Source organism: Coccinella septempunctata, chromosome 1, assembly GCF_907165205.1.
Source record: "Coccinella septempunctata chromosome 1, icCocSept1.1, whole genome shotgun sequence".
Classification (NCBI taxonomy): domain Eukaryota; kingdom Metazoa; phylum Arthropoda; class Insecta; order Coleoptera; family Coccinellidae; genus Coccinella; species Coccinella septempunctata.
This window is the reverse complement of record NC_058189.1, coordinates 49,688,532-49,713,782: the sequence shown is the minus strand read 5'-3', so window position 1 is coordinate 49,713,782 and position 25,251 is coordinate 49,688,532. Positions and strand designations below refer to the sequence as shown.

Sequence of the window (25,251 nt, the reverse complement as noted above, 5' to 3'; positions counted from 1 at the left end):
AAAAATGAGCTGTTAGGGGTTGCGGCTAGAGGGGTAGTGATATCAAACTCATTTGAGCTTCCTTATTTGTCCCCCTTTAAACAAAATTTGACCTGTCTGAGCGTTTTTTCGTAATTCCATCCCAAAGCTCAAATTTCGGGGTGAAAAGTTATGGATGGCCCACCCTATATAATAAAATTTTATACAACTTTTGTCTGAAGCAATTTTACCACAGATCAATAAAAAATTGATCTGAGAATTTTACATACTATCAACCGTCTTCGAGTTAGATGGCAAGGAGCTCAGCCACACATGCGAAAGGCCAAGATCAATGTATAAACCCAGTCCAATGTACATTCTTCCCCATTTATCTCAAAAACGTTTGAACGTTGAAATAATTGCTTCGGACAAAATTTGTAGAAAATGTTATGCTCTACAACTTGAGTTTGGAAGGGTACCTATAATAACATGATCTAGGCGCAACCATAATCGATCACGGCATTGATTGTAAGTAATACTCGTACGAGAAATACACATATGCTTCTACTGCCGCCTCATCATCATGTACTTTTTAATTTAAAATTTTAACAATTTTATAACTGGTAGATCTCGTAGGGTTTCGTCATTGTAAAATGATTATCTTGAAAGCGTTTTAGAAAACGTTTGCCAATTTACAAAATGACTAGTCATTTTGATCGTTGGAGGTGGAATTCTAGGGCGGTCAGAATGAAACAAATTTTTTTTTGAGTACATCTCATACATTATTTAACCGCCTGTAGCATTGATATGAGAGATATGGTATTGACCGTGGTGGAATAGTCGTCTTGGAGCTGGCCGGCCGGGAGGAGCAAACACATGATTATATGATAGAATTGATGAGCTATGTCCCCAGACTCGAAGTTTTATAATAATGCGACGTATATTATATTATCCATTATAACACAGACTCCCTGATTATAAATTCCCCACCACCGTAATGTGCCATTTATTTTCGTCTATCCCGTTGGGTTAAAAAGTTGTAGTTCAGGTATCACCAACTTTGCCTATCCTGTACAACAAGAAGGGATTGAAAAAAATACCTTGCGTCAGTGGCTTACAGACAAAGGACAATACTTTGCATCTCGGGGTGAAAATCCAGCATCACCAAAGGAATGAAGAAGTTATAGCTAGTCAAAATTGGGCCATTTTATAGCTGTCCCACTACATTTACTTCCTATAGTTTAGACTACACATAGAATCATATTGAGTATTTATTGAATATGAATTATGTAGTTGAATACTCAAAGTTAAAACTCAAAAATAGGGGGGAGATACCACGTACAGTGATACTAGAAAATCTATTTTTTCGTCCTTGATTTTAGACTATATGAAATAAGTAGTACCTATAGGTGAAGAAAAGACTCTTGTAGTACTCTAAATGTTTTATTGAAGAAAATTAAAAATTAGACAACAACATTTCCTAGTTACACAATTTTTCACCAAAATATGTTACCGTAAATGATTGATGAAGAATTTTTCTTTCAAATTTTGATCTGCTGAAATTTTTAGAATCCTTGTACAAGTTTTTTTTTCACGTGCTAAAAAGTTCTGTTTTCCAGTAGTGAGCGGATTTCAACGTTGTCAGAATTAATCTAGGATCAACTTAAAACTCGGCTTGAACCTAAACTGTGCAACAGGGCCTCAATAATATGAAGGGGAAATCATGTACCTATCTATATATATAGATAATTCATCTCAAGGCTAAATGGCATATTTGTGTAATAGATTCTTGTTACCTATATGTTTGAAATTTGAATTTGAACTACTTGAGATATAAAATAGTTACTTCGTTGGTTCGTGGTGTATAAAATATACTGAACATCCGAATATCGTCACAACTGACAACAAAAATAATATCTAGAATTCTCCGATAAACCGGCTCTTTATCCCAGTGTTATTCCCACTACCGCCGAATAATAATCCAATCCTTGTCGGATCCATTGGTCGATCAGACAGTTATTAAATTTTAGTTGCCTTCCTACCGTAGCTGAGGTCGATTATTCATTAGAAATGGCTCCTATTCTTTATATGCTACCTGCAAGTCCACCAGTCAGGGCGGTGTTGATGACAGCAAAATGTTTAAATATAGAATTGGAACAAAAAGAATGTAATGTTCTTGCAGGCGATCAATATAAGGAAGAATATTTGAAGGTATTTATACCCAATTGAGCTAAACGTTAGCTTCACTTTGACTTTAACATTATCTAATGAACTTTACAGGATGTTTCTCCTATATAAGGCGCGGTCGTCCAAATATCGTTTTTTTTTTTCAATCACTCAAGAACTGCAATTTATTATTTTATCAAATTCTGTGGTGCAATAATAAGATGAGATTATTTTAATTTTTTTTTTTTGGTGTTCCATGGCCCTTTATATGCCACCCAGTTTCATTGAGACCCTGGCTCATACAGTTTCAGATTTCCCACTGAATTTGAAATCAATCTTAAAAAACACATGAGGAGGATTATTTATGAAATATAAATAATAAATTTTGGACAAAGTATCATCCCTTGAATTATTTCGCAACTATTCGTCTACACAATCATATGATTATGTTACTCTTAAGTAATCTCATTAAGTAAACGTTTATAAAAAATGGGGATATGTATTTCTAATTTTTAGCTCAATCCAGCTCACACAGTGCCAACACTGGTGGATGATGGAGTCGTTATATGGGAAAGCGCAGCAATAATGGGTTATCTTGTTGGAAAATATGGAAAAGACGACTCTCTCTACCCAAAGGATGTTAGTAAACGTGCTGTTATCGACCAACTGTTGCATTTCAGTACTTCTTCATTCACACGTCTTCTCATACTTATGGTAAGTTTCAAAAGTCAAAGAGAAAGATTAGGTCTTTAATTTTGGAAGCTTGGAAGGTATATCAATCTGGGAAAAATAGCTAAAAGACTATAATAATGAGTTAAAGATACAGTTTTTTCAATCTCGGTCTCGGTCAAAGTCAAATTAGGGGATTAATCCCCTAATTTTTAGAAACCAATCAGAAACATGCTGGCAATGTTTACAATTGACGTTGGGACTCAAATATAACGAAAGTTTGGGATAATTTTCGAGCAAGGCTTAACTTCAAAATTTTCGGAATTATTTTAGTATTTTGCAAATTTGATCCAGAAGAAGGCGTCTGAGAAAAAAATGATTCATACCTTTTTTGTAAACGATAAAATCACGCTTTGAATGATATGAAGGACATATAAATCCTTCAGATGGCTTAGGCACAATCGATCATCAAAGCTATTTCCAACTTGGCTTAAAAATGAGAAATTTATAGAAATGGCCTTACAAGGCACAAATCATCTATAATGGAAGTTTTTAACGGCTATGCAGACAAGAATTGAATTCTGAAAAAAGTACCTCACAGAGCAGGAGTCGAACCTACGACCCCATGATTGCCGGTATACATATTTCATTTTCAGACACTAAACTATCATCGTAACAAATCGTCTATATTCATTTATCCATGTTTTATTTTTTTTTTGGGCCAATTCGGAAACAAGAATTATTCTTTTATCTCGTTCAATTTTTCGTGGCTCAGCTGTACAAGTACCAGAAGTCATCGACATCGTTGTTGTGGCCAAGCTCTTGTCCTTTATTCCTCCGGAACAGGAATTACTTTTATCATCTTTCGAGTGACCCAACATCGATTCAAACCATTTACACCTTGTTCGCAATCCTTACGAAGCACGGCCTTTTTTTCGACCTTATTTGCTTGGGCTATAAGACCAATACCGAAAAAATATTATTATCTTTTAAATGAATCCAAAGCCTCATAAGTCTTCTATATCTCTGTAAGTCTACCGCGGAAGTCTTTAATTTACGCTATTGTTCCTAACTCATGTGGAAAAGTACCTTTTCCAGTCGACAGCTTGCAGTCTCTTATTGCGGAAAAGTATCACTTTCCACTCTTGGAAGGAAAATAACTATTTCCAAAAATAAACTTTGTAGCTTTGAAATTTTTTTTTTCAGTGATATCCACGAAATTTTAAACTTTATCAGTACCTCTATCTTACATCTAGTTTCACATACATAGTTGAATTCAATTGTATCGTTATTTCTTCGAATACTGGAAGAAAACATTCAAATGCTCCATATAACTCCAGAAGCATCGTGCAGATTTTTTTTCATATTAACGAAATATTCAAGAGCTTTCGTACCCTTAACCAGTTTTTTGCTTTCGGAAATAAGAGTGTTACAGCCGAATATTGAATCCGACTGAGAATAAGGAATACTCCTCCTGAAGAAAATGATGTATTTTTTATGAAAAATATCTTTGAAACCTCACATTTTGAAATAACCATTTCAACCGTTTCCCAAAAAAATTATTTTAAGCACTTAAAAATTAAAAATAAAAATGGGTATTTAAAGTTCAAAGCGTTTTGTGATAATTGCACAAGCTGGCAACATCGACTGAAATATGCCTTGATAATGAAGGACAACAAATGCATTAACTTGATGAGATAGACAAAGATGGCTGTCTATGAAGTCTGCGACGAACGAGGAAGGTCGTAAAATTTTATGGGATTTTAATGGCCGGTTGCAGTTGAAGCTCGCCAGTAAGTACATGCCTGCAGATCAACAGCTGTTATTTTATAAACAAGCTGATCGGACATTGTTCTTTTCATTGTCTTGTATGCGCTGTTGCCAAATCGTAAACTCCGCACAAAGCGATTTGAATTTTAAAACCCCATATTTGAAGGATGATTTTGAATAGTTTCCGCGGTGAATTTGAAAAAATCCTGAATGAAACTCATAATTATTCAGTTTAAACTTGCATATGCAGTGATAACTCAAATTGAGGAGAATTTCCCATTCTAACTAACACAAACTAACTCAGTAGTTTGAGTCTGAGAACATTTTCGACTCGAAATTCGAAAATTTAAAATATTCGTTTGTGGGAGCAAACGAGCAAAAAACCAATTCACATTGATCAACCATATATTAAAGGACACGGAATAAATAACCGTTGAACGTTGAACCGAAATCAAAAACTAAGTATTTTCTTTCAATACATGATATATCTACACGTTCAATAACATAAACATAGTTCTATATTAATTTCGCTGGTTATATCAATTTACACTTGAAAAATTTTTTAGCAGATCCAGACTGCATTCAAACCAGAGTTCAAAAATATATGTATACAGGAATAATTATCATTATTCTGAGTGACGAGGAAAACTATTTTCGCAATGCATGACTTGCAAAACGATAATTGATTAATAATTGATATACCACACTTCATTTATCACCCACTGATTTTGAAATACTTATCATCATTTTAATTGATAGATATTCTAACGATAAAATTATAAAAACGTTGATATCTTTGCACGGACCAAAAATGTACCTATTTTTATACAGTGCCTCCACCTTGGAATAAATTTAGTGTATTCGTGAATATGCTCAGAGAGTTGATTTGTATTTTGAATTGCGCTTTTTTTATGTTACAAAATATTATACAGCGTGTCTCAAATTCGAGATTATGACGTCATCGATAATTTTGTTAAATGGCATTCCTAAATTTTTATGACTATTCTTTCAGGTTGTATCAAGTGACACATGCGTACCAAATATCAAATTCTTATTCCTTGTCGTTAAAAAGAAATTCAGCAAACATTATCAACAGATTCGAAAATGAAGAAATCTGATTCAATTCATGAAATAATTCAAACAGTTTAAAAAATGGATTTTCAAAGGTATTTACACCAGTTTTTGTCAAACAAAAAATCAAATAAAAATAAGTACTCAGGAGTATCATCGTATCGATCGAAGATTAAAGATGATCATAAAATAATATGCCTTCAAGGTTAACGCAGGTGAATAATAAAATTAATTAATTCAGATACTTACGTAACATCTTAATTAATTTAGTTCCTCCCATTTTTTAAGACCTAGGGGTTAGAGTGTTAGAGACATGAAAAGCAAATTTTTGGGAAACATTGAGCATTTACAACAACGAATAACACAGGAGTGTCGGCTAATTACTGCCAACATAATATTAGAAACGTCCAAACGAGTACCGGAACAGTCCTGTTAGTCCTGTAACTTGGGACAATCACCCCCCTTGCAGATTTCTTTGTTTCTTACCATTTATGGATGAAGGGACAAACTTATAAGATTGTGTAGCGTCTTTTCGGTTAGTTTAACAATAAATCCCTGTTGTGTTTGCCGTGACCAGAGCGTTTAAATTGACAGGAAAAATTAACGAATTCAGGAGAGTAAAAGCGCGTTTTTTTATGGCCCTTACACTAGTATCCTGTACATGTGTTTCACTTTGTACATGTGTTATTTTTTTTTCTGGATACGTAGGATATTAGGTACCTATGTCATGAAACAAGGTTGTTTACAAATCAAACGGCAACACGGATCTCATTCATTTTTTTTGTTGTTTCATAGGGTGACTTGGGACAATGCGGCGCATTGGCAGCAGGAAATATGCCGATTTTTCGAAAGGTTATTATTTACGTTATTTCTACAAAGAAATCACCAAAGAATGAAATAAATCAAAGTTCTCTTGTTTTGTTTAGTTTTTTTACATTTGAGTTGCAATATATTTACTCTCGCTGTAATAGGGGTTTATCATTTAATTTACTTACCGAATTTCAACTATATAATCACAAATTCTAATTTTTCAAAACTTTACACCGTCCCAAGTCACCTATTTCATTTGAAAGTTGAGAAATCAATAGACTTCTGTACCAAGCCTCCCAAATCGGTGGGTGACTTGGCACAAGTAGGTATATTTTATTTTTTTCACAATTTATATCCGAATTCTGAAGCATGGTATATATTCTAATCAATAGCCTGAGTCATTAAGCATATTCGAACCCCTTTTTCGGATAAAAATTGGTCATCTTTTTGAAAATATGACAAATTGAATTCAGCAATCATTCCAAGTCACCCGAATCTACGGTATCAGTTCCGTTTTTATTGAAACAAATTTGAGATAATAAGAGAAATCAGCCGTTCAGATTTCTTCATTTTCGAACTGACTGAAAATTTGATGCGCATGTAGGTATAATTTGCTATCCTTTAAGAATAGTTAGTTAAGAATAGAAAAAATTGGGATTGTCATTTAAAAAACTATCGATTACGCCATATTTCATATTAAGGACACGCTGTAAAACATTTTCTTACATCAAAAAGAACGCAAAACCCTGTTTCAAATGTTGAAGCTAGGAAAATTAAAACATATTCATAAGATAGGGAATTTTCTAATTTATAAAAAAACATCAAAAAGCAAACAAACAAAAACGTTTTTGTTCCGCAAAAAAAATAGTGAAAGTCGCAGTGCGTTCATATGCGCCCCGTATTGCGGGTAAGTGTGCGCACCCTCACGGGGTAAGTGAACGCTGTGCTTAGTGAACCACACAATCAAACCAAATTACAAAATAATGTCATCAAAATGTTACAATATTAGAGAAATGCTGTTTATTGTCAATACAAAAGCGCCTTTTTACAAGCACTGTATGATTGTTCGTGCCACCATTCCTGATGAACACAACACTTAATACATTCCCCTGTTGGTGGCCCTTCATATTTTTCTGAACAAATAGGACAATATTGATCGAGTCTTAACCAAGAAAATCAACAATGTCATAATTTATTCCTCACTGAACTAATGCCCATATAATGAATCTATGCGCACACTTACCCGCGCACACTTTCCCCAGTAAGCCAAATTTAATTAACGTTCTTATATAGTTGAGCAGCTAAGAGAACCTAAAATTTTTTATTATATATTTAGATTAATATGCGCATGATCGAATAAAATATTGTTTAACACTGTCGGACTCGGAACTTGGTCCTGGCAGAATTTGCAGAGATGCTGAAAATTAACAAGAAAACCAGTGAATTTGATTGATTGCAAATAAAAAGTTAACGAAACGTCGCACGGCGCACTCTTATGAAAAACTAATTTGGCGATTGCTTCACCCAAATGAATTCCTCTTTCATACATTGCATAGTCGAGATATACGCTCTGCGCTCAGTTACCCCGAATGACTTTACGTAACAGAAATGAACTATACGCTGATATTTGAATTATTTCAGAAACCAATAACAATTGGGGGCAACAAAAAATCAACTCTGCTTGAGAATCCACAAGTGGATAGTTTGTTTCATAACCTTGATATCCTGGAAACAATTTTGGGAGATAAGAAATACCTAACTGGGGACAATCTTACCATAGCAGACCTGTCTTTCTTGTCATGGATTTCAACGATTGATATCTCACTCAAAATTCCAGAAGACAGATTTCCAAAAATCTTGGCATGGTGGAAGGAACTAGAAAAATTACCTTGTTATGAGATCAATCGCAAAGGAGTGGCACAATTTGAGGCCATGTGGGCTTCTAAGGAATGAATACATAACAGTCATTACACTAAAAGATTTCACAATAGCTATAAAGTGCCATGATAGATAATGAAATAAATTTTTTTTCTATATATATATATATATATACGTTTTTTCAGACTGTTGTTTCTATTATTTTCGAAGCCTCACCGCCCTCATCTACTCTTGTGGTCTAAGATCGAAACTGAGTTTCGAGAACTTTTGCATTAGTTTTTACATTGTGTGTTTCAAGCGTTCAATTTTGTAACGAAATTATTAAAGAAACATATCACCACACAATCATTTTTTTACTGCAAAACCCAAGAAATTCAAATAAATTCGATCCAGAAGAAAAAAGAAATGGTTACACCAATTTGCAGAAAAATGGAGAAATGAATCTGAAAATTTAGACATAGATGAAGGAAATCTTTCCAATGAAACTGAAATTTTACCAATCACTTTCGAAAATCTCTCATTTAATTTTAAATCTAAAGTCAGTCACTGCAGCGGCCACTGTGAATTATGATATTTCAGAAATCATTGGGCCTTGGGCCCTCTGCCTAGGGCGCCAGATATAGGCTATCGACGGCCTTGCATTTACCATAGAACAAGGTATACATATTAGCTTTTTTTGTTTGAACTGATTTATTCCAAGGTAGAGACTCGCTCTGTATAGCTGAAAGTTAATAGAGATGAAGAATTAATTGAAGGAAAACAACCAAATTTGATCAAAAATTCTGGTTTGTCATTAGACAGTTACATAACAGAAATGAACTATACGCTGATATTTGAATTATTTCAGAAACCTGTTGTTATTGGGGGCAACAAAAAATCAACTATGCTTGAGAATCCACAAGTGGATAGTTTGTTTCATAACCTTGATATCCTGGAAACAATTTTGGCAGATAAAAAATACCTAACTGGGGACAATCTTACCATAGCAGACCTGTCTTTCTTGTCATGGATTTCAACGATTGATATCTCACTCAAAATTCCAGAAGACAGATTTCCAAAAATCTTGGCATGGTGGAAGGAACTAAAAAAATTACCTTGTTACGAGACCAATCGCGAAGGAGTGGCACAATTTGAGGCCATGTGGGCTTCTAAGGAATGAATACATAACAGTCATTACACTAAAAGATTTCACAATAGCTATAAAGTGCCATGATAGATAATGAAATAAATTTTTCTTCTATATATATATACGTTTTTTCAGACTGTTGTTTCTATTATTTTCGAAGCCTCACCGCCCTCATCTACTCTTGTGGTCTAAGATCGAAACTGAGTTTCGAGAACTTTTGCATTAGTTTTTACATTGTGTGTTTCAAGCGTTCAATTTTGTAACGAAATTATTAAAGAAACATATCACCACACAATCATTTTTTTACTGCAAAACCCAAGAAATTCAAATAAATTCGATCCAGAAGAAAAAAGAAATGGTTACACCAATTTGTAGAAAAATGGAGAAATGAATCTGAAAATTTAGACATAGATGAAGGAAATCTTTCCAATGAAAATGAAATTTTACCAATCACTTTCGAAAATCTCTCATTTAATTTTAAATCTAAAGTCAGTCACTGCAGCGGCCACTGTGAATTATTATATTTCAGAAATCATTGGGCCTTCGGCCCTCTGCCTAGGGCGCCAGATATAGGCTATCGACGGCCTTGCATTTACCATAGAACAAGGTATACATATTAGCTTTTTTTGTTTGAACTGATTTATTCCAAGGTAGAGACTCGCTCTGTATAGCTGAAAGTTAATAGAGATGAAGAATTAATTGAAGGAAAACAACCAAATTTGATCAAAAATTCTGGTTTGTCATTAGACAGTTACATAACAGAAATGAATACGCTGATATTTGAATCATTTCAGAAACCTGTTGTTATTGGGGGCAACAAAAAATCAACTATGCTTGAGAATCCACAAGTGGATAGTTTGTTTCATAACCTTGATATCCTGGAAACAATTTTGGCAGATAAAAAATACCTAAGTGGGGACAATCTTACCATAGCAGACCTGTCTTTCTTGTCATGGATTTCAACGATTGATATCTCACTCAAAATTCCAGAAGACAGATTTCCAAAAATCTTGGCATGGTGGAAGGAACTAAAAAAATTACCTTGTTACGAGACCAATCGCGAAGGAGTGGCACAATTTGAGGCCATGTGGGCTTCTAAGGAATGAATGCATAACAGTCATTATACTAAAAGATTTCACAATAGCTATAAAGTGCCATGATAGATAATGGAATAAATTTTTCTTCTATATATATATATATATATATATATATATATACGTTTTTTCAGACTGTTGTTTCTATTATTTTCGAAGCCTCACCGCCCTCATCTATTCTTGTGGTCTAAGATCGAAACTGAGTTTCGAGAACTTTTGCATTAGTTTTTACATTGTGTGTTTCAAGCGTTCAATTTTGTAACGAAATTATTAAAGAAACATATCACCACACAATCATTTTTTTACTGCAAAACCCAAGAAATTCAAATAAATTCGATCCAAAAGAAAAAAGAAATGGTTACACCAATTTGCAGAAAAATGGAGAAATGAATCTGAAAATTTAGACATAGATGAAGGAAATCTTTCCAATGAAACTGAAATTTTACCAATTACTTTCGAAAATCTCTCATTTAATTTTAAATCTAAAGTCAGTCACTGCAGCGGCCACTGTGAATTATTATATTTCAGAAATCATTGGGCCTTGGGCCCTCTGCCTAGGGCGCCAGATATAGGCTATCGACGGCCTTGCATTTACCGTAGAACAAGGTATACATATTAGCTTTTTTTGTTTGAACTGAACTAGAAATATCGAAATAACGATCAAAAGGTAAAACGATTTTCCACATAACATTGAATATACCTAATAGCCTGCAGCTACTAATATGAATGAAATTCTTCCGTACAAATATAATTGACAGTACATATCTCAATTTGAGGTGCAAGAGGTATGGTCGATTTATATGAACTATATACAGCGACAGCATTGTAGAGTGTAAAAACCCAACTACATATGCATGAATAACTATGAGTGAAAATCTTTCAATAAATAAACAAAAATATATAAACTTTGAATCCTCATATATAAATTTATCAACGCACTTTGTCTAAATATTTTGATGAAAATTTAAAACTATTTGATTGTATTATGGTTCCGTGCCAAGAAAGTTCAAAATGTCTGGACCGGAATTCAGAAAAAAGGCGCAGAAACCAAATGAAAAAATGAATTTGAAAACTCTTTGAAACTCAGAAGTTTGCTTAGAACTCACAGGGTTGCTAGAGCAGAAAGCATGAAGGCCGTCAATACATATTGGATACGAAGAGATATTTGAATTCAATGTACCTACCTAAGCCTTTAATTCATGAAAAATGTGTTAAATCGCAAGAATTTAATTAGATCTATTGATACTGCCAAATTAATGTAAACTATTGCAATAATATATTGGAATTATTACACACTCAATGAAAATATATCGTTGATTTGATCGTGAGAGCAAAACAGTTATAGCAGAAAATTTCAATATGAATGTGGAAGAAGGCTCTAAAAAATTTCATCGGCCGGCTTAGGACCCTAAAATTCGATAGAAGAAATGAAAATTCGACAATTTTAGATTTATACAGGGTGAATCCTGTTGAACTGTACATACTTCACACAAAGGTAGAGGGTACTTAGCTGGTTCCAAAAATACCCCACATGCTAGGTCTTTAGCCACTCGTTTGGATTGTACAGGGCGATTTCCTGTTTCGGGTCATATTTTGAAAATGCTCTAGTGTACGAACGAATGATCACAAACCCATCATATTTGGTGAGTGGGAGGACCGCACTAATCCCCATACAGCAGTTGTAACATTTCATCAGTTTCCAGAACCGGACTCTATTTTTTTCAAAAAAATCATATAGAAAATCACCCTGTAGATGGAAAAGTTTATAAACCTATTATGGCCATTAAAACTACACTAAATACATTCTGAATAAGATTCATAAAATCTCGTGGCACACCTACAGATTTAGAGAAAAAAAATATTGAAAATGCGTACACGGAGATAAATTACCTATTTGGATTGATTTTCATGGAAAAACCATACCGAGATGCTTAGAACATAGAATATCTATTTTCTAAGCGGAGATGTATCAAAAAGTGGACACAGAAAAATATTATCAGTTTAGAAGATCCACTCGATGTGCAAGTATTGCAATATTCAGGGACGGACTCCCATTTCAGATTGGGTTACCAAATTACCAAAAATTTTAAGTGGTGTTTCCCTATAATATTATGATAGCATGATATCCGCCTTCTAGGTAAAGTTCGAAAATAACCACAGCCTATACGGACCTATACTCAAAAACGTAAGATAATTTTAACAAGAAATTACAGTAGTAACAGTAGACCCCATTTGTTCAAAATGGGTATAATATGAATAAGGAATAAAGTTTCTTGCTGTACACATTTTAGGGCTGGCTATTTCTACCCCTTGAAATTATAGGGAAAGACCACCAATTTTTTTTTATTATCTTCTTCCTCGCATATTATGTGCTCAATTTCATATCTCTCACATTATTTTATAATATCGTTTATAAATTTCAAATACCCCCCATCTGAAAAAAACTTTTGATACCATTAAAATTTGTTCCAATCAAGTTCACAACCAATTGTTACCTAATTCATATTTCAGAAACCTATTATCCTTGGTGGCCAGAAAAAATCTACTTTAACAGAAAATCAAGCACAAGTAGATGTCTTGTTCCAAAACCTCGATATCGTAGAAAAAATTCTGGAAGATAAGGAATACCTCACTGGGGATAATCTCACTATAGCCGACTTATCTTACGTAACATGGATTTCAACAATGACTATCCCTTTCAAAATTGAAGAAGAGAGATTTCCAAAAGTTATTGCGTGGTGGAAAAGGCTGGAAAAACTACCTTGCTACGAAATCAACCGTGTCGGATTGACCATTTGGGCTTCTAGATGGGCTGGTAAAGAATAAAAATCAAGATTTCTGTGTCTTATGCTTTTATATGTATGAAATTTTATTCATTTTTGTAATAATAAAAGTCGTAACTCTATTTTGTTTTTGTTCTTAATTTTTCACGACTACTATGTCGATTGAAATTTATTCTGGGAGGATTCTGCATTTCCTGAAACTTTTTAGGGTTTTCACTCCCAATCTCTGAAACAAAATCAATTGAAAAATGTTTCAGAGATTGGGAGTGAAAACCCTAAAAAGTTTCAGGAAATGCAGAATCCTCCCAGAGTAAATTTCAATCGACATAATAGACTGCATATGCAGCTCTATGTATATACATAGAGCTGCTTTGGAAGCCTTGGAAAAACTCGAAGATAAACAAAAACCTTATTGGTGGGACAACGATATAGAAAAAAATCCAACAGAAAAACAAGGCTACTCAAGATACATATACCGGGTGGCCCACCCCAGACGCGGTGCTCATTTTGAGGGCATAAATGAAGATATTTTGAAAATCTTTTCTTGTGGTGTGTCTAGGATGTCCCAAAGCACAATCTGAAATTATTGTCATATATACAGGGTGTTCGAAAACGAAGATATAGACCAAAGTTACACTTTTTTAAATGTAACACCCTATATTTGACCTCTTAAATGGAATGACAAGCTCAAGTTATGATTAGTCTCTTCAGATTACTTTATAGCCCAGAAGCACCCTTTACGAGATAATGGCGAAAAATCGAAAATATGGAGTTTTTTTAAATAGCAATTAATGAAGAAACTAGTTACGCCAGCGATACAGACAGATTTTTTTCGAGTAGATAAGTTGGCTACTCCTACATATAAAAGAAAATTTCAACTCTGGAATATACAGAGTGATCATAATTACTTCTCAAACATCAACTATAAATAATCGTCGAAAACTTTCTTATTTCAAATGGCATACCCGGTATTTCTATATCTCGTTGAACGTAAAAATTAATTTCGATCTTCATGAAATTTTCCTACATCTAAACCTGATATAGTTTCTGAGCAATTTTCGATTTTTAATTCAAAACTAGTAAACCATTTTCGCCATTATCTCGTAAATGATCCTTCTAAGGTATAAAGTAATCTGAAGAAAATCATCATAATTTGAGTTTGCCATTCCATTTTTGAGGTCAAATATACTGATTGTTACATTTGAAAAAGTGTAACTTTAGTCTGTATTTTGACCCTGTATATATGACAATAATTTTAAATTGTGCTTCAGAACACCCTACACACACGACAAGAAAATATTTTCAAAATATCTTTATTTACTGCCTCAAAATGAGCGCCGCATCTGTGGTGGGCCATCCGGTATAAGCAATGCGTTTCTATGGTAATTTCGTCGTTTTATGAAACCACCTCTTTTTCTTAAATTCTACTTCGAGATTTCTTCGCCGATTTTTCGCTAGTAATATAAAGCTAGGCATACTAACTCTAAGACTTCGCGGCTCAACTGGCGCAGGGTATTTTTTTCAAGCTCCCCTTTGTTGTCCAGTGTGTGCATCGAGAAATTTCCGTTTTTTGACCAAGCAAGTTCTCCTTTATGTTGGATGATATATCTACATGATCATTAACATGAACATAATTCTACAATTATGTCGCTATACACAGGGTGTTCCTAAATTGAACGTACAAACGAAAAGGGGAGATTCCTTTAGTGAGTTTAAGAAAAAAAAGTCCCATAAACATGGTGTCGCAAACGTTTCGTTTTCGAGATACAGAGTGTTGATTATACGAGTTTATCGAATCTTTAGAATCATCGCTACAAATCAGGAAAATTTCCATAAAAACTGACACTGAATTCATTCACCACAGCTTACAAAGTGGCCTTCCCATCATAATTTGGATTTTCACGAGGATTTCGAGAGAATCGTTCAAAATTTTTTTTCTCGAAATCGTTGGTAGATACGACAAAACTACAAGAGACCGAAAAGTTTAGTATAAGAACAAAGCTTCTTTTTACATTTTTTCAAATTAACAGTTGCTCACCAAAAAAAAGTTCTGCAGAAGAACAGGTGGCAGTGTTCCAGAAAAAATATCACCCTGTAGATCTTCTATCGAAATTGCCATGTCACGTGGTGAGAACTCTAAAATGTAATATCTATGCCAAATTTCAGTTGAATATCTTGTGAAGTGTAGATACTATGAGAAAAAAACTTGAAAAAAATTCAAACTTCAACACTCTGTATCTCGAAAACGAAACGTTTGCGACCCCATGTTTATGGGACTTTTTTTTCTTAAACTCACTTGAGGAATCTCCCCTTTTCGTTTGTACGTTCAATTTAGGAACACCCTGTATAGTTATAATTTACACTTGAAAAATTCGTTCAAAGATAAATGTAGGTATACATACAGGAGTATAATAATCATTATTCTGATTGACGAGGATATAACTATTTTCGCAATATGATGCAATATGATTATTGATCAATAATTGATAAGACTCCTCATTTATCACCCTTCATTTTGGAATATCATCATTTTGATTGATAGATATGAAGATAAAACTATAAAAACGTTGGTATTTTTGCACTGACCAAAAATATATTTTTATACAGAGCGAGTCTCTAACTTTGGAATGGAATAAATTCAGTAAATTGAGGACAGTTTTTTTTTTGTAAATATGTACGAAGGCGTAGAAAGGTCCCCTTAATATTTTAAAAATATTTTTCCTTAAATTCCGAGTACTCCTCTGGAAAATACTATTTATAGAATTTTTACGAAAAATAAATAAATTGCTGAAATGCTAACTTTCTCCTACCTTGATGTTATTTTGTATGTAATGTAAATTTACAGCTTCTATCATGAATTCCAAATCTGTTTTCAATATTAATGGTAGAAGTTGTAAATTTACAATGAAGGTGAAAACAACGAAATATGTATAGGTAGAGACAAGAGACCCTTTCTCTATGTGTATAGGTATAGTACGCCTGTAAATTCAAAATTCCCGCCATTCAATATCTACTTTCACAACCAAATATGGCGGCATATAAATCAAACAAAGATATTATTAGTAATATCTTTGAAATCAAAGATAATCTTTGATATAAATGACATTTAGTGTTGCCTCATCATGATTACTTAGGACATTTCACCAAAGAGAATTGATATCACTTCTTGTATTGTGTTCTGTGGTTTTCATCAAAGAGTAATCTGTCATAGAGAAAGGGAAAGAGTCTTGTCTCTGTAATCTGTGTTCTGTAGAGTAATCTTTGTTTATTTTTTTCTGATTCGAGAAGCTTAATAAAATAATAATGGCTTAATAATCAACTTGCTTTCTGATAAAATAAACATACAGCTATGGAAAAATCATCAATAATAGATAAATCCACTTTGGACTTCACAAATATCCTTAACACGATAAACAAGAAATTCGAAATAATAAGTTGTACATGGAGCGAAGAAAAGTCTTTTGAAATCAAATTTCGTACAGAGATGGATAAGAATAGTGACGATTTCAACAAACTTTGTGATGATTGGGTTGATATCTTTTCAGATGTAACTAGTACTGTTTGGGCTAAAAAAACATCTAATACAGGACCTAAAGTAAAATTTAGAAAACAGTACCAATGCTGGACACACGGGGGCAGAGAAATCCGGAAAGAGCTTCTCTTTGATCCTAGAAAATGTAAGGGGACATTAGATATCAAAGTATTGAGTGATGTCAATCCATCGTCCAAGAACAAATTTGTGAGATTAGGACTAAATGTTGTAGTCAAGGTATGTTATCAATGAGTATTTTGTTCCATTCGCAAATGGAAATGTGATTTTAATAACATAGTGGTATATATATACATGGCAGGAAGACCTAGATCGTTGGCTCTTTGAAACATTGTTTCAATACAGTTTATTATTACTACTGTATATATACATAATCTGGTAATTATGCAGTTTTAAAAGAACTGTCTATATAAAAATCTACAAATGTCACTATCTGAATCGAACTAGCTAACTACTCTTACTCAGAATGCCGAAAGAATCTGCTCACTATGGGCGATCCTATCATGCATGAAAAAGTCAACAGATTCAATTACTATTATGTCGTGATATCAAACAGTGTAAAGGGCAGAGACTGTTGCATGTATCAGGGGGTGATGTTCCATACGAGAATTACCCTTGTCTTATGCATGATAATAATTAACTGAGTAATCCTAGAGAATCTACATTTCACATAGTTTAATCACTTTGGTTTTTAAAAATCAAATTTGAATTGCGAATAAATAGTTTTTTTTTTTCAGATAAATTTTGTACATTTGCACAAAGTGAACATAACAAATCCATATGCTTTCTTTGTCCATGACTGTAAACCTCAATCAACAGTTCCAAAATGCCAAGCTAATGGTAATGAAAGGCTACCACAACTTGTTGCTGAGATGCTTCAAAAAGGTGTGAATTTTATAGGAAGTCAAAATCACCCCAAGGTAAATTCACTCAACACAAACAATGTAGATCGATCCCAAAGTTTCGACACTGAAAAATTGGAATCATTGAAAGAGGACCAGAATAGGCAAGAACTCCCAACACAGCTGAACCCAACAATGGTAGAAAAAAGTGATTTGATACAAGAAGCCATGCAGATGAACTCTGTGCCAACATTTCAATTGGTCCAAGACATACCTATTCAAAATATAAGGTTGGAGTTTCAATCAGGCTTGGAACAATTTGCCCAAATTTTAGTCAGTGATTCTAACATGAATGAGCCTCTCATATGTCAACCTCTCCTATTTGACAGTTCACAATCCTTACCTCATTTTGTCCAGTTGAATTCCCATTCTTTGTGCAATCAAAACCAGTGTCAGTTCCTACAATAAGATCAGAATATACAATTGACAATAGAAAATAAGTTCACAAGCCAACTATCAGAAATCTAGAAATTGAGAATTATGGATTCTCGAATTCGACGGCCGGTATAAGGCGAATCGCTTATTTTCTATCGGCAATAAGTTTGAAGCATTAAAATGTAATTTATAGACTGATATGATCAAGTATTATTATTTATTTATTACTTATAAAATATTTATACTCCTTATAATAAATGAATTCTAGTTGTCTATCATTGATTGAATTATGGCGTGGCGACTCCAGTCGCCAAAATGAAGCGTTTCACCAAAAATCACCTATACAAAACTTTCAAAATGTTGAAAATGATCACTGAATAAGATCCTAATACGACACTAGATCGTTTGTTAGCTGAATTATCGCCAAAGAGTATCAACTTGATTGATACTCCCCTCTAGCCGCTACCACTTAGAGCAATTGCTAATGCATGCCCCTGAAAGATAAAAATATACCTCTTTAAACTTCGAACGGAAAATGTTAATTAATAAGTATCGAGAGAACCTTTTTTCAATAAAAAAAAGAGTACTGTTTTGATATGTATCGCCTGAAGAAACTGGTACAAAAAAATAGGTACATAAAAGGGTAACTCGTCCCTTGAAAACTATACGTGAATCCGTAGAATCAAAGAAGTAAATAAAAATTTAAAAAATAAAATATCCATACATTTGTTACGCCCATGGCTAACCACCGACTGGCAAAGTGTCAAGAGCGTCAAACTCAAAAGTCAAATCCAGAATCCCGCCGAAATGTGCTAGGCTGTTAAAAGTTTAAATGTAAATGTGAATAATTGAATTGAAATACTACGCAAAATGGAATACAATCTAACCGAAAAATCTTTGGAGGTAATTTTTCAATATAATCATTTTATAAGGTGATTTATAATTGTTTTTTGCTAACAGAAAATAATGGGCGGTGCAGAATTGCCCAATCCCATTTTCCAAATTCTTGGAATTAAGAAGATTCAGTCTGGAAGTTCTAATAAGGAACGTTATCGTCTTGTTGTTTCTGATGGAGTGTATACTGTGTCTCATGCGATGTTAGCAGCCCAGAATAATGAACAAATATTGCAAGCAGGAGATCATACCGTCATTAAAGTTAAGCGATATATTACCAGCATTTTTAATAATAACTCTGGAAAAGAACAGTAAGCGAATGTTTCATATATTTTTCATATCAGACAAAAATCAGATCAGTTCTGATTGATTATGTTTCAGACGCATTCTCCTTTTGTTGGATGTTGACATTGTCGCTCCTGGTGGCCAAGTTGGTCATCCAATAGGAAATCCAGTTCAACTGACTGAAGCTAAAAAAAATGAACCATCTAGTACTGACAATGGTACTGCATCAAGACAGAGTAATTATAATAGTAATCCTATAAAGCCTGATAGTGCTTCTACTTCTACTGTTCCATATAATGGAAGTAGTATTGGTTCATCTTTGGAAGGACAAATGATTCACCCCATTTCAAGTCTGAGTCCTTATCAAAACAGGTTAGCTATTATTCTTTGGTGAAAAATGCAAAAAAATTTGAGAAAACACATTCTATGAAAATTTGAAAAATCAAACCTGCTGCACTATAATTGTCGGCACATTGAAATAATTACTATTTGATTCCTTATAAATAATTTTATATATAGAAAATAATCATCAAATTCCTCGATGGGGTATACATCACACTTTAACCATATTTCCACAAGTGCTTGCTAATATGATCATAGCTTTCAGAAAAATAATGAGTTAATTTGAATATTTCTGTATCAAACTTTAGATGGATTATCAGAGCTAGAGTTTCCAATAAGTCTACTATAAGAACGTGGTCAAATTCACGAGGTGAAGGAAAACTTTTCAGCATAGATTTGATTGATGAAAGTGGTGAAATTCGATGTACAGGATTTAGAGATATGGTTGATAAATACTATGATTATATTCAAGTAAGTTCATAATTAAATATTTTTACATAATATGAAGTTCCAGCCTATCTAACTAGATTTCCCCTGTATTTATCATACTTTAGAGGGTGTCTGGGTAGGCTTTCCCTTAGTGTCGTAGTTTCAAATGTTATGAATGCTATCTCCTTCACTGGTTGACAATGTGGTGACTGACAACCAACTCTTCTTCATTGAATTTCTGAGTGAAAGGTTATCATTTAATCGTAAAAATTCATTCTTATCCAATTTGTGAGTTAAAGAACAATTGAAAATTATAAAGACTATTGGTAATTCAATTTTTAAGGTTGATAAGATTTATTACATCAGCAAATGCCAATTGAAAGCTGCAAATAAGCAGTACAGTTCTTTGAAAAATGATTATGAAATGACCATGACAAATGACACCATTATTCAAGAATGCCTAAGTGAGAACCCAGGCATTCCAACAACTAAATACGATTTCATATCAATTGATAAAATAGCCAACATACAAATTGGTACCCTTGTTGGTAAGATGAGCTGTCTCCATATTGAATAATATGAATATTGGTTGTTTTCTTTTTTATAGATATTTGTGGTATTTGTAAAGATGTAAGTGATATTCAGACATTTCAAGCCAAATCAACAGGACGTGAATTGAAGAAGAAGGAAGTTGTTTTGGTGGATCAGTCAAATAATTCGGTAAGCTTGATTTGCCTTTGCCTATTCTTGTGAAAACCTAAAAAATAAAATAAAAAATTGCAAATAGTTATGCAATCGTAATATGGAAAAATGTTTTAGATTACTATGACTTTATGGGGTACAGAAGCAGAGAATTTTGATGGCACTAACAATCCAGTTGTTGTAATAAAGGGTGCCAAAGTCGGAGAGTTTGGAGGAGGAAAGAATTTATCCTGTCTTGCTAGTAGTTTGTTGAAAATAAATCCAGATATTCCAGAGAGTTTTCGTATACGTGGTTGGTATGATCAAGAAGGACACAAGGGAAATGTTATTGACATTAGTGCAAAGTAAGGTTGAAGATATTAGACTTACAGGAAGATTTTTTTTTCTCTGCTGGTTTGTTTAGATCTGGAGGATCATCGTTCAGTACTCCCTGGATGTCATTCAAAGAGGTTAAAGATCAAGGTTTGGGTAATGGTGAAAAAGGAGATTACTACCAAACAATGGGTACAGTATTGCTAATGCGTGCTGAGAATCTGACTTATAAAGCATGTCCGAGTGAGGCATGCAACAAAAAAGTTATTGACTTGGAAAATGGTATGTTTCGTTGTGAGAAATGCAACAGAGAGTATCCGAATTTCAAACATCGGCTGTTGTCTTCGGTGAGTTGATCTTCCCGTTTTGTAGCACAGAAATAATGAAGTATTTTTTTCAGATCAATGTAGCTGATTGGAGTGGAAACTCCTGGATAAGCATGTTCACATCTGAAGCTGAAACTATTCTAGGAATGTCTGCTCAGGAAATTGGTGATTCCATTGAAAATAACTCTGAAGCAGCAGCCAGTATTGTGGAAAGAGTAAACTTCAAACAGTTCATTTTCAAATGTAGAGCTAAAATGGAAACATATAATGTAAGAAGCTTTTTTGTTAGATATTGTGTATATTGAATTACTATCCTTTGCAGGATGAAGCACGTCTCAAAACAATTGCTGTAGAAGTCAAACCGATTGATTATAAGGAATTAAACAGCCAAATGATTAAAAGAATCAAGCATTTGATGGGTTGAATAAATATCCTTAAGTTGTTACTATATTTTTGGTGGTTTATTTACATTTTTGTTTACATAAGTAATAATTAAAAAATATATTTCCAGTATTTTGTTTCAATCCTTTCCTGAAACAAAAAAAATTCATCAATCTTTTCTTTACAGAAAACTCTTTGAACTTTGCTAATATTACGAATTAACTCAGATGCATACCACCCACTGATATGAATATCAACAAGTGTTACGATCTGTATTAAACCGGCCAATTTGCCATTTACAGGGCCCTGAATGGAGTATGCTCCATCAACCACTTAGGGCCCTGACGATGGCAAAATGGCTAGTTCAATTCAGATCTAACACTTGTTGATATTCATATCAGCAGGTGGTATGCATCTGAATTAATTCTTATTGTTTTCATTGCCTCACTGTTTAGGAGTGATCCTTTTCATGATTTCAAATTTACTGTTCAGTCTTTTATTTCAATGTAATTGAGTTGCGAGCATAATGATTGATAACTAAGAGAGAAGAGTTTATCAAGATTTTCAGTAACACATAGCAATCTTTTTTTTTTGGCTTCATCTCAATGCAATTCATGTTTCAGAAATGATCTATTAGGAACAGGTGACAGTAGGTATATATGTATATATAGTATTGACTAGGGTAGCAGTGACAACACTGATTTGAATAATAGATGAACATAAAGTAGAAACACTCGTACTGTAGAATTAAGATCCGAAAAAAAAATGGGTCTGACTCGATTAAAATTACCTTCATATTTGCTCGATATACATTTTTCTTCTAGCATAAGCCCCTAGACAAGCTAATATACCAAGAGTACCAATGACTATTCCTAGTAATAAAGCAATTGTATCCGCGAATTCAAACATTTTTTAATTAATTTTTTTGATTGTTATTGTTAAGCAATTTAAGCATTTGTTGACAAATTATTTGTTCCATAGACATAGAGAAAAATGTTTTTTATCATTTCCAATGAGGACATTTCATTTTTATGCTTTGACCAAAGAGTTCCTCTTTGCTTTGATTTTTTAAGTAGTGGAAATGAACAGTAGATAGAAAGGTAACTTGACTTGACCCTGAGAACATAGAATATTAATTATTTATTATGAACATCAACAGGTTTTTTCTGTGATTATGAAAAAATATTTTCAAATTATTTTGTGCGTGAATGTTTTCGAATCCTCTGTAATTGTAGCCTGGTATCAATTTTTGAGCAGCGTAAGTTTATTTATTTTAAATGGATAATAACGGGAGACGCAAGCGTTGCTCTATTAAGAATTGTACCAGTTCAGGAGTGAGATTGTTCCGTTTCCCTAATCCGAAAAATGAACAAAGAGTTATCCAATGGAAAATAGCATGTGGTGATGAAAATATTATGAAAAAGGAACCCTCAGTACTGTATAGTACAAACAGAATTTGTAGTAACCACTTTGAAGCTATGTATATGAATGGTCATAATTTAAATAAAGCCGCTATTCCTACTCTGAATCTATTCTTAAAACCACAGACGAAAGATATAGCTACACAAACTGAAAATTTACAACAAATTTTAGTACTGGAAAGGCAAATCGTGAAGGTGCCTGAAGAACATATACAGAAAGAACATGTCCAGATCCAGACAACACAAGATTTATCTGCAAATTCACCAAGAAAAAGTAAACTGAGGATGTTGTTGAAGGTAGAATATTAATAGGATTCAAATACAAGTGTAGACTTGATCATTTCTCTTTCTAGGAAAAGAATAGAAAAATTAAGCAATTGAATACAAAAATAATGGAATTGCAACAAATGAATAGTTCGCAAGGGGAAACAGAAGAGATTTGTCTAATTATTGAATAGACACTGAGCCAGTATATATTTTGGTGCCATCCGAAGTTTTTTTACTACCTACATGTTTGAAAAGTATTTTTATTTTATTAACATAGATCAAGTAGTACAAAACAACAATTTTTTTCCTATTCTCATAAGCCAACTGTAATCCATCCAAACAAGTAGTAATAAGAAGGAACTTGAATAAGTGCATTTCTAAATATTTTGATCAGGTTTGTCCCTACTAAGTTGTTCTGAAAAATATTTTTATTGTACCTTATATAATGATAATGGTTTGCTGGGTTCAATTTGACCAATGACACCCTCATTGCCTGTGACGATTCACAGCAAAAAGATAGTAGAGTTGTTAAAATTTTTTTTTACATTTTAATTACAAAATAAGTTTTCTGCACTTTCCAAATTGAACCGAGTGAGGGTCGGCCAGGTTGTCTCTGCTTTACAACTTTGCTAGCATAGAGTACATCATTATTAGGCAAATCCATAAGTCAAATGTCCATCGTGGTCCAGTAAACAGAGGTCTAAAATCGAATTTCTCAGAATGAGATACATTTTTCATATAATGATTATAGCAGTAAAAGAATAATGGTCAAAAATGCAGGTGTCAGAATTATCAGGAACTGTGAAAAATACGTGAAAATGTTTAGAAATGGAAAGTTACGTTTTTCTCTAAATTTCCTAAAAGGCGTTTCGAACAGTTAATGAACTTATGTCTGGAGACGTTTCGTTTTCAATAGAAAGGGTGGAAAACTTTGAAGAAAAAAAATTTATTTTATTAATATACCCTTTATGAGGTATCTTTTGGAGAGTTATCCCAGTAATTTCTAGAATATGTTGGATGGAAGAAAAGAATCGTCCCGTAGATTTAATTTTAGCGTTTCCGGATACATGTTTTTAAAGAAATGTTTATTTTTATGATAGGCTTTTGAAGAAGGACGCAAAGGAATGGAATCAATAATAGAAAAAGATTTTGCGAGTATTGCCGTGTCATCGAAATTCGATGTGAAAAATTTATGCGATGGCCAAAATAAAATTAGCGTTCCTGGGGATTCTTCAGCTGTAGATCCATCTGCGTTGTTACGGAGAATATGTTACTGAGATATAAAATATTTACTACCCTAGTCTTAGGAAGTAGAAAGATTTCACTAGCAATGCCTCCATCAACGCAGTCAGCCTTGACGGAACATACTAGCTGAGTTTATTATCAGATTCAAAGTTGGCTAGGACGAACGAATTTGCAACCGGAAGATTGGGGATGGCTTAGGTTTCATGCTACTTCCAAAAATAATGGGCCTAGCAATATCGCCACAGGAATTGTTGAATAACGTAAGTCTCAATTGCATTCACTCTTCAATTTTTTTCGTTTCAGATATTGTTTCCCAAAAACCCATTCTTACAATATACTTATTATTTCAGGTATTTTGTAGTTGTAATGGAGAATGTGATACTCCTTGTTGCAGTTGCAAGAAAGCAGGGCTGAAATGCACAAGGTCCTACAAAGTATGTAACAGTATAAGTTTCCAATCTAATACACACAGCAGAAATAAACTCTGAAGTAGAT

The 25,251-nt window shown here is 33.5% G+C and overlaps 4 protein-coding genes and 1 long non-coding RNA gene across 9 annotated transcripts; 4 read left to right on the top strand and 1 right to left on the bottom strand.

Annotated features, from left to right (window-relative positions):
* Positions 1–1,778: 1,778 nt before the first annotated feature.
* LOC123315890 (glutathione S-transferase 1-like) lies at positions 1,779–13,447 on the top strand. 4 transcript variants are annotated; one of them, XM_044901807.1, is made up of 3 exons: positions 1,779–2,169; positions 2,641–2,838; positions 10,243–10,637. In XM_044901807.1, the coding sequence occupies exons 1-3, from the start codon at positions 2,029–2,031 to the stop codon at positions 10,552–10,554; spliced, it is 651 nt and encodes a 216-aa protein (XP_044757742.1). In that variant the 5' UTR covers positions 1,779–2,028; the 3' UTR covers positions 10,555–10,637. The 4 variants fall into 4 exon arrangements, with proteins under 4 accessions (XP_044757742.1, XP_044757737.1, XP_044757730.1 ...); XM_044901802.1 differs by lacking the exon at positions 10,243–10,637 and adding an exon at positions 8,086–8,509; XM_044901795.1 differs by lacking the exon at positions 10,243–10,637 and adding an exon at positions 13,054–13,447 and having other exon boundaries at positions 1,781–2,169.
* Positions 13,448–16,566: 3,119 nt separating this feature from the next.
* LOC123311060 lies at positions 16,567–18,425 on the top strand. The gene is made up of 2 exons (XM_044894824.1): positions 16,567–17,094; positions 17,613–18,425. Exons 1-2 carry the CDS (start codon positions 16,675–16,677, stop codon positions 18,183–18,185), a joined length of 993 nt encoding a protein of 330 aa, XP_044750759.1. The 5' UTR covers positions 16,567–16,674; the 3' UTR covers positions 18,186–18,425.
* Positions 18,426–18,895: 470 nt separating this feature from the next.
* On the top strand, positions 18,896–21,952 carry LOC123321227 (replication protein A 70 kDa DNA-binding subunit). The gene is made up of 10 exons (XM_044908683.1): positions 18,896–19,055; positions 19,113–19,357; positions 19,428–19,703; positions 19,982–20,144; positions 20,446–20,650; positions 20,710–20,822; positions 20,922–21,148; positions 21,208–21,463; positions 21,517–21,711; positions 21,765–21,952. Exons 1-10 carry the CDS (start codon positions 19,023–19,025, stop codon positions 21,864–21,866), a joined length of 1,815 nt encoding a protein of 604 aa, XP_044764618.1. The 5' UTR covers positions 18,896–19,022; the 3' UTR covers positions 21,867–21,952.
* On the bottom strand, positions 21,882–22,845 carry LOC123321243. The gene is made up of 2 exons (XR_006538832.1): positions 22,614–22,845; positions 21,882–21,973 (listed from the first exon to the last, which is right to left on the bottom strand). It is a non-coding gene; the product is annotated as an uncharacterized LOC123321243 (long non-coding RNA).
* A 130-nt stretch (positions 22,846–22,975) lies between these two features.
* LOC123313188 lies at positions 22,976–24,651 on the top strand. Of its 2 annotated transcripts, XR_006537729.1 has the most exons (3): positions 22,976–23,541; positions 23,598–23,905; positions 24,612–24,651. XR_006537729.1 is itself a non-coding variant. In XM_044897943.1 (2 exons), the coding sequence occupies exons 1-2, from the start codon at positions 23,101–23,103 to the stop codon at positions 23,700–23,702; spliced, it is 546 nt and encodes a 181-aa protein (XP_044753878.1). In that variant the 5' UTR covers positions 22,976–23,100; the 3' UTR covers positions 23,703–24,651. The 2 variants fall into 2 exon arrangements, 1 of the variants encoding a protein (XP_044753878.1); XM_044897943.1 differs by having other exon boundaries at positions 23,598–24,651.
* Positions 24,652–25,251: the final 600 nt, after the last annotated feature.

Excerpts from the sequence above, each read along its gene's own strand:
- LOC123315890 (XM_044901795.1), top strand. The coding sequence starts at position 2,029 with ATGGCTCCTATTCTTTATATGCTACCTGCAAGTCCACCAGTCAGGGCG. Across the intron at positions 2,170-2,640 it reads ATAAGGAAGAATATTTGAAG|CTCAATCCAGCTCACACAGT; the intron begins GTATTTATACCC and ends TCTAATTTTTAG. Across the intron at positions 2,839-13,053 it reads CACGTCTTCTCATACTTATG|AAACCTATTATCCTTGGTGG; the intron begins GTAAGTTTCAAA and ends TTCATATTTCAG.
- LOC123311060 (XM_044894824.1), top strand. The coding sequence starts at position 16,675 with ATGGAAAAATCATCAATAATAGATAAATCCACTTTGGACTTCACAAAT. Across the intron at positions 17,095-17,612 it reads GACTAAATGTTGTAGTCAAG|ATAAATTTTGTACATTTGCA; the intron begins GTATGTTATCAA and ends TTTTTTTTTCAG.
- LOC123321227 (XM_044908683.1), top strand. The coding sequence starts at position 19,023 with ATGGAATACAATCTAACCGAAAAATCTTTGGAG. Across the intron at positions 19,704-19,981 it reads CTGAGTCCTTATCAAAACAG|ATGGATTATCAGAGCTAGAG; the intron begins GTTAGCTATTAT and ends ATCAAACTTTAG. Across the intron at positions 20,145-20,445 it reads AATACTATGATTATATTCAA|GTTGATAAGATTTATTACAT; the intron begins GTAAGTTCATAA and ends TCAATTTTTAAG.
- LOC123313188 (XM_044897943.1), top strand. The coding sequence starts at position 23,101 with ATGGATAATAACGGGAGACGCAAGCGTTGCTCTATTAAGAATTGTACC. Across the intron at positions 23,542-23,597 it reads AACTGAGGATGTTGTTGAAG|GAAAAGAATAGAAAAATTAA; the intron begins GTAGAATATTAA and ends TTCTCTTTCTAG.